General features: G+C 38.5%; 1 protein-coding gene across 2 annotated transcripts in view; it reads right to left on the bottom strand.

The window, feature by feature from the left end:
- ASH1L (ASH1 like histone lysine methyltransferase) overlaps positions 1 to 14,309 on the bottom strand; it is a 114,071-nt gene that overhangs the window by 80,341 nt on the left and 19,421 nt on the right. For both annotated transcript variants that reach the window (XM_080916512.1, XM_080916511.1), the window contains exon 3: positions 2,231 to 6,788. In XM_080916512.1, the coding sequence (XP_080772638.1) occupies positions 2,231 to 6,788 (4,558 nt within the window). The remainder of the gene's footprint in view (positions 1 to 2,230; positions 6,789 to 14,309) is intronic.

Below are 14,309 nucleotides of genomic sequence, written 5' to 3'. Positions count from 1 at the left end.
AACACTGTCTCCCCCTTGTCCTGCCCCCCAGGTTTATTTTTATGAGTGTTTTGCCTGCATGTGTATCTGTATACCACATGTGTGCGTGATACCTAAGGAGGTCAGAAGTTGGAGTCCCTGGAACACAAATCACAGATATTTGTGAGCGACCATGTGGGTGCTAGGGATACAACTTAAGTTCTCTGCAAGAACAAGTGCTCTTAACCACTGAGCCATCTCTTCAGTCCCTGGGTCTAACATGCCTATTGTACAATATTTATCTTTAGGTGCACTATCTCTCTCAAACACACACATTTTGAGACAGGATAGACAGATGATTAAGGTGACATGGGAAGGGAAGAAGCTCATTTCAGAATCAGCCAAGAGTCACTAAGAGACACTTGGGGCCCCGGGGAGTGGGGTGGGGAGGGATAATTCAAAAACTGGCATTGGTTTATATATATAAAAAAAGATCTGTCAAATAAAAGTGACACAAGTTTTTTCCTCCACATTAAAACAAAATATTGGGGCAGGAGTGGTATAACTATACAACAAAGTAACCTAACAAGGTAGTAAAAACAAAGGAACAATAAAACCTTCTCGAGGGTTACATTAAAAAAAAAAAAAAAAGACAAGACACAAAGAGTGGGCTCTCTGTGAGTTCAAAGTCAGTCTGGTACACACAGTGAGTTTCAGGACAGTCATATCTACACAGTGAGATCCTGCCTAAGAAATAAAAAAAAATACTTTAGCTAGCATGTGGTGGTTTATGCCTCTGATCCCAGAACTTAGGAGGCAAAGGAAAAGTGGGTTCTCTGTCAGCCTGTTCCTCGCAGAAAGTTCTGGAACAGCTACGGCTATTTACAGAGTCCTTATCTCAAACTAAAACCAAAAATGAACACATTTTTACTTTAATGTGCTTAAGTGTTTTGCCTGCATGAAGGGTCTGTGCACAATTTGCATGACTGGAGCTGAGAAAAGACTGCCGCACGTCCAGAGCTGGAGTCACAGCCGAGTCGTTATGAGGTGGCTATAAGCACTGAGCCACTTCTCCAGACTCCCTTCTATTCTACTTTTCTTTTTTTAAAGAAGAAAATCTGTCCTTTCCACTAAGACCTAATTTTGAGTTTTTCAAAGTTTATGAATAAAGAAAATTAGAAAAAAAAATCTACTTGTCTTTGAAGCTTCTAATATACAAAGGATTAAGTACATAAATAAACAACTGTTTGCTCACTGTGGTGAGCACTACAGTCTCACTCAACTCTAATGCTCCTGCCTGAGTTATCTCTAGGATCTCTAGGAAATCAGACACAGCAACTCATTTCACAGTTAAAATACTAGCCTTTTTTTAAAAATGATTTTTTTTAAAAAAGATTTATTTTATGTGAGTACACTGTAGCTGTCTTCAGACACACAGAAGAGAGCATCAGATCTCATTACAGATGGTTGTGAGCCACCATGTGGTTGCTGGGAATTGAACTCAGGACCTCTAGAACTCAGAACTCAGTGTTCTTAACCACTGAGCCATCTCTCCAGCCCAAATACTAGTCTTTTAAAGAGTCAGGTAATTACTAGTAATAAGTTAGGAATATCTGTTATTTGAATAAGCAATGATTTTAGTTTTATCTCTACCTTTTCTATTCTCAAAAAAATAAAAATAAAAAAACCAACATTTTTCTAGGAGCAACAAATGAATTATTTAGTATGTTTCATGTCTTTTTGTATCTAACTGAAGTTACTTTTATGAAGATACCTAAAAAATACTCTGGAACATAAAGCCTCTCTGAATATTCAGTCAAATCATAGTCCTGAAAAGTGTTCAATGGTTGAATCTTCATTGAGACATGGGAATTTTGTGTAATACAGAAGCATCTGTAATTGCTCAACTAGCATACATTAACTACTAGCTAAAACTAACAAGCATTATGAGCCAGTTCTCATTGAAGAAACCAAGCACAAGCTTTTTGTGTGAGAAAGTTGAAACATTTTTCTTGGTTTCTAAAGTTCTTAAGAAAAAAAAAAAAAAAAAAAACTAAAAAAATAGACCGAAATATATACAGACATTAATACAAATATTTACCCTACTTCTTAAGTCCAAGTAAAATAAAAACTTGATTTCAAAATACACTTATAAAAACAAAAAATAAAAGTATAAACTGATTAAAAAGGTCAATATATGAATCAAGAAACCAGTGGGAAAATAATTTATTATTGTAACACAAAAAAATAGACAACAAAATAACCCTCTTACCTGCCAACGACTGTATTGCCCTTTCGCTGGAAGGCAACGGTTCCTTTCTGTGAGGCCGGTTTAGTGCAGTGTCTTGTACAGGAAAGAGTCCAGGGCTGTCAGTTAGTTTCTTCCGGCAACTAGAGTTAGGGTTTGAAACTCTGCAGCTGCCTATTGCACTTGTAAAAAGGTTCATATGTTCATCACTACTGGCTGGCTCAGAATTGGGAGTAAATCCCCCAAGGGACAAACTTGGAGAACTTTCTGAGCAGTCAATTTGTAAAGGTGTTTGCAATCCCAAGGCTAAAGAGCTTGATTCAGAAGGCTCTCGAGAAACCCACTGTTCTTCTCTGTTTATTAAGCTCTTTGAAGGAGAGAGATGAGGGCAGGACATGTGACACCTGTGCTTTTCCTTATGCTTGTATCGATCTCCAACAGTATCCTTACCAAATCGGTAACGTTTCAAAGACTCCAAGACTGATCTGGAAGAGCCGGTATCCATGGAAACCTGGGGCTGTTCAGAACGATGCTCTCTGTGTTTGTGACGGTGTCTGTGTTTGTGCTCCACCATCCAACCGTAAGCCATCTCAGGAGGTACGCTGGGGTAGGTGCTCATGGAAAGGAGAGGAGTCCTGCTGGTTGTAAGAAAAGCCTCCTGTCTAAGGAGCTTATGCTTTTTCTTATGATATTTGGTAGGATTGAGCAATAAATGGCCAGCATGCATATAGGAGGGAGGTGGCAGTGGAGTGGTGAATGAAGGAGATGGAGGTGGCGGATAAAGAGTGGGGGGATACCTTCCATAATACCCTAATCCTATTGGAGCAGCTGTAAGGGGTGAAGGAGAATAAGGCATGCCATAAGAAGGATAAAATCCAGTACTGGACAAAGGAAAACTAAGGCTGTGCATAAAAGGCATTTCTGCCATTGCCTCCCTCATCTTAGGGGGCCTTCCTCTTTTCTTTTTTAAGTCAGGCTTCCGAATGTAGTGCAAAGGGTCTAAGGGAAAAGAAGGATGTGTATAGAAACTATTAAAGTTGATTCGAAAAATAGTTGGCAGGAGGTCTCGGGGAATGAAATGATGGCTTCGATGGGTGATCCGAATTTCACTTAGACGACTTATTAGCTCCTCTAGTTCTGCGATGAAGTCTGGATCCTGCCTATTTCGTAGCTGGGGATATTTCTTTTTCCGTTTTCGCTTCTGTCTTTTCATCTTGTCATAGCTGAGGTAATCGTGACTCCTGCGCTTACATTTGTGTTTGTGTTTTTCTTTAAGACTGTTTAGGACGGTAGAGGTTTCAGGGGGAATCAGAGAAATGTGCTCAAAAGAGTGTCTCCTTTTTTTCTGTCCACAAAACTTCTCTGCCCTATCTGATGTGCTATTATTATCTGTCCCAATGCCACTGTCACTGGGAATTGTCTCATCACTATGAGACTCACTAACTGGGGAAGGAGTGGCTTCTTTCAGGGATGTGAGTTCACTCAAATGAGAAGGAGAATTTGGCAACAAAGTAGGAGGAGATAGCCGCCTCCTGCCCTTGGAAGCCTTCTTCATTGCAAGGGTCTGAATCATACTGCCCTGTCTTGAGTGCACATGCAAATATGGCACTGAACTAGGTTCAACAAAGCCTGCGTCACTACTAACAGGGCTCTGACCTCCACTAGTCCCAGAAGACTGAGAGCAAATAGGTGATGGAAGGATCTCAGAGCTACTAGCAGGTGAAGGCAGTAAAGGGGGAAGGATTTGTCCTAATGCTGACCCAGCTGCCTGCTGAGCTGTTTGTTCAAGCACAGCAAGGCTGGCAGGGCTACCAGAAAGAAGGCCATTTAAGACAGTTTTTGGTTTTCGCCCCCTTCTCTTCCCTATATAAATGGTTCCTTTCTTGCTGACATTTATTTGTTGCCCCAATTTAGAGCCAAATGTGGCAGCAAGACTTGATACTGTATTATGAAGTTTAGACTGTACTTTTCCTTTATTACTTGATTCTACAGAACTTGAAAGAATCTGATTCAACAGTTTTTTCCTCTTTAAAGTCTTCATTTTATTTATTTTGCGAATAATTGTTTTCATTAATTGTCCATTGTTTCGCTTGCTAATTTTTTTATCTGGATCCATCTCAAGGTCACTCATACTACAGACACTTTGCCTATGACTGTCATCTAAATCATCTGTATCCTGAAGCTGATCCTCACTCTCAAAGAAATCACTGCTACTTCTATGGTTCTCACTTTCAGACTCTAGCTTACTTGGACTTTCAGTGGCAACAAATGGAGCCACTGACAGTACAGGGGGCTTCATCTTCACTGGAGACCTCATCTGCCTCTTAGGCCTGCCTCTCTTTTTTGGAAAAGGAGATACAGACAAACTTTGTTTGAAGGAAGGAATTTCAATTTCTGGTTGTAAAATTGGGGGTTCTTGTTCTTCTTTAGACTGTAAAGAAAAAACTTTAGAGGCAGGTATTTTTAAAGTCCTTTTAGGTGGACCTTCTAGTTGAGGCATTTCCTTGGATTTAGGTCTTCCTCTTTTGGGCTTATAAATATCCGACAAAAGATCACTAGTGACACACATACTGGAGGACAGTTTGTGAGTAATAAAAGACTTATGAGATGCTTTCTCACTGTCGGTTAAAAGAGCAAGAGATGGAGCTGAAGACTTACTCAACTTTGGCAATCGGCGTTTAAGGAAGTCATGATCGACAAAAGATGATGCTCCGATAGTTTTCATAAACTTTGCTGGCTCCGAACTATTTGATAGTGAGCTACAGGAAACATTTTTAAAAAGCTCTGATCTTTCTAAGTCTAGTCCTTTTGGAGACCGGCATGTGCTTCTTGCCACCACTTTAGTCCACCGAGGCTTTCTTCCTTTTCTTTTTTTTAATGGTTTGGACTGGAAACTAGTGCTTAGGCTTTCAGCAACCTGGCAGTGTTTATCTGGTGCAGTTACTGCACCAAGCTTTAAAAAAGGTTTGTTACTAAATAAACTAGTAAAATTAACAACGGAAGGAGTAATTGTATGAATACCAGAGTCAGAAGCCAAACTTGGCTTTTTTCCCAAGGAAGAACTTATTCTAGGAATATCTAGATGTGTATTTTTTGATTCATTTAGTTCTTTATCAATTCCTTTATACTCGATACTTATGCTATGACCTAATGACCGATGACCAACATTCAAGTGGGTACTCTCAGCAGTAAACTGGTTCTTTGCAATAGATTCAGAAATGTCTTCTATTTGTTCTGCTGTAGAATTTAAAAGTAGTGGGTTTGGAACCAACTGTGAAGACGTTTCGGGAGGACTTCTGGTTAAAGGGTTAATTGGTACAGTAGGTGAGGAGGCGGGAAGATTGCTCTCTCCTACTGCACTGAAGGGAGATTTAGCTGCAGATGCATCAGCGGCACCTCCTATTTGAAAGTCAGGAGACGTGCAATACACAGGAGGCTGCTTTTCATGCTTTGAGGTTTCAAAGGCTCCTCTCTCACTAGATGAGAAATTGTCTTGCTGAATGCATGTTCCTTCATTAAACATTTCTTTCTCCAAATTAGTAATTTCTTTCCGGATTGAAAACTTTTCCAACATGCTTTCTTTACTATGCCGCATAACATTCTTCTCAAAAGTTTTGCTGGTAGCACTGTCTTTCAGAGACTCAGGAAGTTCTTGACTTTCATGATTACTTATGTTTGCACTACAGGAAGCCTTAAGTTGTTCCTGAGTGGGGAGCAGTGCTTCAGATTTAAGGTTTAAGGCATCTTTACTGCCTAGTTGTCCCGCCATAGGACAACTTAATAATTTCTTTCCAATGTCCTTATTAACCAATCCCATTGCTGAGCTTGCTACAATCTTCTTTGTAACATCCTTGGCCACTAGGCCAACTGTAGAACTCAATTTCTTTCCCAATTCCTTATTAACCAGTCCAACTACGGTGCCAAGTCCTAATTTTTTGCCAGACTCTTTATTCACTAACCCTGGAACGATGCCAATCCCTAGCTTCTTTCCTGAGTCTTTGCTCAGCAGCCCTACTGTAGTGATAGTCCCTGGCTTTTTGCCTAAGTCTTTATTAATGAATACCGCCGTAGTGCCAGTTCCCAATTTTTTCACAGAGTCCTTATTGATCAGGCCTACTGCTGCATTGAACATAGGCTTTTTCCCTGGATCTTTAGTTACCAACCCAACTGCTGTGCTAAGAGCTGGCTTTTTAATTAAGTCTTTATGAATTATTCCAGCTATAGAGCCAACACCTGGTTTCCTGATCAAGTCCTTGCTAACCAATCCTACTGTCGTGCCAGTTCCTAACTTCTTCGGTTTTGCCTTGGAAGACTTGGAAGGAGGACAGGTAGCAATAAGCTGTGCCAACTTCTCTGTTACACTAGTCCCTCCGTTTAGTAATGCTCTGTCCTTTAGGTCAGGGTCCCGACTGCCAACAAGAGATGGTGCTGCAGTGATGTAATCTGCCATTTGTGAGTGTACTGGAGAAAGCTTCTTAGACAAAGGATTGTTTTCCCCCTGTGAGTGAAGATGGATGCTTTCTTCAGATTGGCATTCAATGGCTGCAGCATCACCTGCTTTCTTGAACAATTTTGAAGAGTCCTAAAATTTGAACAAGAAAAATGTTTCAGAGAAAGCAAACCTTTAACTACACATTATAATCTAACAAATTAAACTACATACCATATGCATATATATGCAGCAAAATATTCTCTGTTGGATTTTGTGTGTGTGTGTGCATGCACAAGTACTCACAGAAGCCAGAAGATTCCCTGGAACATAAGCTGTTGTGAGCCACCCAATTGGGTGCTGGGAAACAAACTAAGGTACTCTGGAGGAGCAGCAAGCACTTTCAATAACGAGCCATCTCTCTAGCATCAGGACAATACTCTTAAAAAAAAAATTAATGTTAAGTGGAGCCTAATGGTACATGCCTATGAGTTCAATACTTGGGAGGCTGAGCCTGGAGTGCTACTGTGAGTTGGACTCAGAAGGAGGTATAAAGTGAGTTCAAGACTAGACTGAGCTATACAGTGAGAACGTCTCTGAAAAAATTCAAATCAACACAACAAAAGAAAATCAAACTAACTGGCAAGAAGGGTCAACAGGTAAATGGACTTGACAACCAACTTGACAACCTGAGCTTACTCCCTAGACAAATAACAAAGCAGAAAAAGGCAATCAACACTACAAGCTGTCCTCAGACCTCCACCCATATACATGTGTTCCAGCACAAATAACAACATACAAACACACACACACAAATGAGTGTCAAAGAAAAACAAAGTAATGCCACTTTTTGTTAGTTCATTTACTGCTATATCAAATGCTATCTGTATGGTTTTTAAGACAAAGTCTTAACTCTATAGTCAGGCTGGCCTTCAAATCCTCAGTGTTCTGCTTCTGTCAGTCTCCCATAGAACTATAGGCATTTATCAACACTTTCGGCATAAGATATTTTCTTTGTTAATTGTCAACCATATAAACGCATATATTTATTTTAGATATATCTTCATAATTTTTAACAGTAAAATGTCTATCTTATTTCTGACTAATGACACAAATGTGGAATGTTTTTACTATTTATTTACTGTGTATTTGTCTGTGGAAGGACACCTTAAAGAAATTGGTTCTCTCCTTTTACTACACAGTCTCCACTGTTTGAACTCAGACGGACATGCTTAGCACCAAAAGTGCCTTCACCAGCTGAGCCCTGAATCATCAATTTTAATAGCAAAATTTTGAAACAATCCAAGTAAGTAAATGAAATAGAATAAATGTATAATAAAGCACAAAAAAAACTGAAAAAAATAAAATTAATATATTTTAAAATGTGATTGAGAATAATGTCATTTTGTATATGTATCTTTTTTTGTATTTATTTATTTGGTTTCTTTAGGGGAGGGGGAAGGAGATGTCCTCCAGACAGGGAATATATCTCTCTGCCACCCTGGCTGTCCTAGAACTCACTCTGTAGACCAGGCTATCCTCAAACTCAGAGAAGCACCTGTGTCTGCCTCCCCAGTGCTGAAATTAAAGGTGCACCACCACTGCATGGCATTGTATTTGGTTTCTTTAAAATTTTATTGTAGTGTTGGATGTGGTAGTGCATACCTTTAATTAACCCCAGCACTCAGGAGGCACAAACAGGAAAATCTTTGAGTTTGAGGCCAGCCTGGTCTATACAGAAATTTCCAAGACAGCCAGGACTACACAGAGTCTCTCTAGACCCTGACTGACTGGATAAATAAAATACATGATTTTATTATTGTATATTTTGGCTACGTGTATGTCTGTGTACAACAATACCAGTTGTGGCCTGTGGACACCAACAGAGGGAGTCTGATTCCCTGAAACCAGACACATAGAAGGTTGTGACCTGCCATGTGGGTAACAGGAATTGAACATGGGTTCTCTGAAAGAGCTAGACAATAAGATACCTCTCTAGCTGATTTTTGTTTGTGTTGGCTTGGTTTTTGAGACAAGGTCTCACTCTGTAGCCAGTGGCTTTGTAGACCAGGCTGTCCTTAAACTTTGAGAATATACCTCTGCCACCTGAGTACTGAGATTAAAGGCACTTGCCACCACTCCTAGTGCATTTAATATATTTTATGGCTTTTTGGAGGGAAATTATTTTATATGGTTAAATGTTATAAATATACCCCCAAATTTTGGAAAATCCAAAATAAAAGAAGCAACTGTATCTAACTGCAAATCAATAATATACTATTAAAAAGTATTTTGAATTGAGTATGATAATAATTCCTATAATCTAGCATATGGAAGTTCAAGGTAGGAAGATTGTTATGCATTTGAATTAATCCTTGGCTACAGAGTGAGGCCCTGTTTCACAAACAAAAAAGAGGAGGACTTGAGAGATAGTTCAGAGATTGGAGAATGTACTATATAAACATCAACATCTAAATTCACTTATTAAATGTAAATGTTCATCTGTAACTGAGCACAGGAGGCAGAGACAGGCAATCCTGGGGACTTGCTATAAGTTCCAGTTCTAGTGAGAACAATAGAAGACGACACCCATGAATGTTTGACCTTGAAGAGTATGCCCAGGTAAGCATGCTACACATACGCACAAACAGAAAGAAAATGTTTTTGAAATACTGTTAGAGATATTGATAAATAAGTAATCATGTTAACATCATTCAAAACCAAATAAATTTGGCAAGTTCAGAAAGGAAGAGCTAGGTATGTAGCTCAGAAGAACATCCCTAGGACAATCAAGCTCATAGGAACGTACATTTGTGGAGGCCAGAGAGCAATTCTGTCGAGTGAGTTTTCTCTTTCTACCTTTATGTAGGTTCCAAGAAATGGAGCTCAACTCACTTAGTATACTGTGCTATCTTACTTGCTTTATAATGTACTTTTCTAACCCTACCTAAAAAGAGCAAGCCAAAACTAGTGAAGGAAATTTAATTTCTTCAGAAATTAACACTATAAGAATGACAATAATAATATGTAAAATAATTATATATTAGTAACTTTAACAGCAAGTTTTCTTGCTATATAACTTAGAGGGATGTAAGATTCCTCCTCACCCCTGCCATACACTCTTTTTTTGGTATGTTGAGACAGGGTGCATCTGTGTGTGTGCGCACGTGTGTGTACGCGTGCAGGTGTGTGTGTGTGTGTGTGTGTGTGTGTGTGTGTGTGTGTGTATGGCCTGTAACTTAAGATCTTCCTGAGATAATGGGTTTGTTTCCATACCTGGCTTTATTTACTTTTAAAATTTGTGTGCAGATGCCCATAAAGTTCAGAAATGAATTTCAAATTTGTTGAATCCCAATGTGGATTCTCGGATCTGAACTCCAGTTTTTTGGTAGAACAGTAAATTTTTTTAAACTAGAAAACCATCACTCTAGCCTTAGATTCCATTTTTTAACTATTTCCAACATAAAAATGAGCTCAAGAACACATTTCTGGTTTCATCTAGTCTTTGGTCATGTTCCTCTATAAATCCCTATGTGTGGTTTGAATAAAAATGGCACCCACTGACTCATACTATTTGAAAGCTTAGTTATCAAAGAGTGGCACTGTTTGAGAAGGATTAGAAAATGTGGCCTTACTGAATAAAGTATGTGTCACTGAGCATGGGTTTTGAGGTTTCAAAAACCCATACCAGATCCAGTCTCAGTCTCAGTGTCTGTCTATCTCTGCTTCTCTGCCTATAAATAAGAATATAGCTCTCAGCACCACAGTTGTCTAACTGCTGCCATTCTCCCTGCCATGATGATAATTAACTAGGCCTCTGAAAATGTAAGCAGCCCCCAATTAAATGATTTCTTTTATGAGTATCAGATTGGCAAACTGGCTCAGCAACTTGCTAATGACCCAAATTCTATCTGAAGAATTCACACAGAGCTTCAAGGAGAGAACTGACTCCACAATGTTGTCCTCTGATAGCCTTCCACAAACTGTGGCACATGCACCCCCTAAACACGCACACTCATGCACGCACACACACAAATACACACACACACACACACACACACACAAGTTCTCGGTTTTGTTATCATAGAGACATTTAATTCTGGACTCTCCCTCAGAGGTCTTCATTTAATACTATGCAGCTGTATTTCAGGATTAATTACTAATCTACACTTACTAAGTAATCTGTATGTGAGCAACTCTGAAATGATTTACAATAATTAAAATAAAATAAGTGATATGATTAGACAACTATAAAAACCAGTATATGAATTATTGAGTTAGAATAATGATTTTTAGGCTCAATTCTCAAGCTATGCCTTCTATTTGGTTCAATGATGATGTCCATTATCAAGAACAATGAAACAAAAACTATTCAGAGTCCTCAAACCTCATTATGAAAGATAAGAAACCAAATGACAATTAGGGCACAAGCAGATATCCTATCCATTCTACATTCTAAGAACAGTAAGAACTGGAGAGATGGCTCAGCTGTTAAAAGCCAAGAAAAAATGAACTAGGAAGCCAAGCAAATGTTACCCAGGTAACATCATATGAATATCCAATGAACAGACATGACGGTCCCTAACCCCAACACCAAAAAAATAACTAGTTCTGGACAAAGAGGAAGAGGAGGGGTGATGAAATGAAATGTAAAAACTGAAAAGTCACCTTAAGAGAAAAATAAAAATAGAATCTTACAGTGTAGTTTCAAACCAGAAATCTGTACACCAATAAGCAGATACTTTAGCACGAGAGAGGGTGCGGGAGTTCAGAGGGAAAATACTTAAGTCTGCACTTGCCTCCCTCCCACATCCCATCCTTTATTATAACAACTTGTATCTTTACATTTTTGAAATGTAATTTAGTTGTCTTTTTATTTAAATTTTTTATTTTATCTGTGTATTACTCTGCATGTGTGTGTACTACACTTAGTGTGTGTGTGTGTATACTACCCTGCATGTGTGTGTACTGCACAATGTGTGTGTACTGCACAATGTGTGTGTATTACTCCGCATGTGTGTACTGTACTGTATGTATGTGTATTACTCTGCATGTGTGTGTGTGTATACTGCATTCTGTGTGTGTGTACTGCATTGTATGTGTATTACTCTGTGTGTGTGTGTGTGTGTGTGTGTGTGTGTGTGTGTGTGTGTGTGTCTTGTGTGAGTGATGCCCACAGAGGAGGGCAGATAGCTGTGAGCTGCCATGTGGGTAATGAGAACCAAACCTGGGTCCTCTACAAGAGCAGGAAGTACTCTTAACCAGTGGCCATCTTTCCAGTCTCTCAATTTAATAAACTTAAATTTGCTTAAGTTTAGGTAGTTTAATTCTCAAGGCTGGGATGAAAAACTCCAAGGTTACTACTAAGTATTCTTAGGAAATTTCCTATTTGTTTGATAATTCCTGTCATAATTGCTCAATCATAAGCAAAAGAGCTTAAAAGGAAAAGGTACTATGTTCCCTACTTTGGTGTTTATCTATCTGCTTATAAAATCTTCAGTAGAATTCTTCACCCCCTGCCCATGTAACCAAGAAATGGATAAAGATTTAAATGAAATTTAGCAATTTTGTTGAAGATGGGATTCAGGAGTTTCTATTTTGTTTTAATGTGAAAGCTACTCCCCAACACAGCGTGCACACACACACACTACATAAATGCAAAAATAAAGAGAGTAGGAAACTTTTTACAATCTTGGAGTGAAGAGATTTTTTTTTATATACACTGGACTAGAAGGAAGGTCTAAAGGTGATGGCAGAAAAGGACTTACCAACTTTCCCTTCCCCCACCAGAACCACACATAACCCTGAGGCTGCAGAGAACACACTTCCTCATATAGTTTCCTTGTACTAAGTCCTGTAATAAGTGCATATGAAGTAAAAAGGGATGCTATGAAAGAGAAATACTCTTGTACAGCCAATTCTGTGAAGATCTATGCAGATTTTTAAATTATAAACAATAGAAAACTTTATTTTTTACAGTTTCTACAACTCATGTCAACTTATTTTTAAATGTGGTCATTGCTAAGTAATTCTAATATGCAGCATTTTAAAGCTTAAATGTCAATGTCTTTGTAGTGCTTTTTGGAACTTTTACTCAAAGCCATACTCATGTGGGATTAAAAAAGAAAAACATGGTAAGTCAAATAAAAGGCTCTGAGCAAAGTCTCAGTGATAAAATTGATCAGGGAGAGGACAGAGTGGAAGAACTGGACAGGGCAAAGAGAAAATAAATAAGAAGTGGGAATGTCAAGACACGAGACACTCTGAGATGACCACATCTATGGGTAATAAGTATAGAAGGAGGAGAAGCTGGTTCTAAAGGAATGGAAATTTTTTTTAAAAATGAGAACAAATAATTTCCCAGAGTTAGGGAGATTCCAATAGATGCCAATCCAGATGCAAGAAGCATTCAGGACACTAAATACTCCAGAAAAGCACCTCCCTGGTCATGTTATAACTAAAGCAACAAATACACAGAATAGAGTAGCTAGGAAGAAGCACAAAGGTACATGCAGCATGGGCATTCAGACAGTGAGCTGAGGCTTCAAATGCAGGAGACCTGGACAGATGCTCTCAAGTTCTGAAAGACAGCTGCCAACCCAAACTACTACTATACTCAGCAAAACTAGTTGTCATAACAGAAAGAAAAATAAAAACATTTCATTAAAAAAAAAAACAAGTTAAAGGAAGCTCTACAGAAAATATTTAAAGGAATCCTTTAGACTGGAAAGAAAAATAAATCCATCCATGAAGCCACAGGAAAGAAGAAATCATGCTAGAATAATAGTTCAGGAAGAAGGAAGAAGATAAGACCAAACAATACAAAATCAACTGAACGATAGGCACCAACACACACTTCAATAACTCTGAAGATTAATGCTTCCAACTTCCCATTCAAAAGAAAGAGACTGGTAGACTGTTAACTGCTCTAAGAAATGTATATTACCACAAAAAACAGACACTACCTTCTGTGGAAAGATGGGAAAGGTGTTCCAGGCAAGTAAATCTGGAAATGAAGCTGGTGTCAGACAAAACAGACTGATTGAGAACATTCCATCAAAGGGGACATTAAGATTCTAAACAAGTTTTCTGCAAACACAGGTGTGCCCAGTTTCATAAAACAAATGATAGTACATGTAAGTCACGGATTCACTGAGCACAGTGGCAGTGGGTAACTTCAATTCTTACCGACTGACAGGTGTTCCCAACCAAACACAACAGAAACTTCTGAGTCAAATGACATCCTAAATTGGCCCCCGCTGATGCCTGTTGTAGAGTATTCCATTCAAACAATACACAACACATTTTTCTCAGAAGCCAATAGAACTTTCTCTAAAATAGATCATAAATTAGGGCCCACAACAGAGAAAAAGAAACCCTAGAGCAGACAGAAACTTACTAAGATTAAACAATACACAATAGAATAATGAATAGGTCCTTCAAGAAATCAAGAAAAAAACTTTTATTAAAAGTTGCAAAAAACTACAATATGTCAACTGTGACAGGGTATGAGAAAAATAGTCATAAAGGGAAAGTTTGTGGCTTGAAGTATTTACATTTACAAACATACATATAGAGAGAGAGAATATACCTTAGGACCTAGGAAAAAGAAAAACAATGGAAACCCTGAATAGTATACAGATGGAAATCATTAAGATTAGGGCATAAATTAAC

This window comes from Micromys minutus (genome assembly GCF_963924665.1).
Source record: "Micromys minutus genome assembly, chromosome: 4".
Lineage (NCBI taxonomy): Eukaryota > Metazoa > Chordata > Mammalia > Rodentia > Muridae > Micromys > Micromys minutus.
The sequence above is the reverse complement of the archived record's forward strand: the minus strand, read 5'-3'. Positions and strand labels throughout refer to the sequence as shown.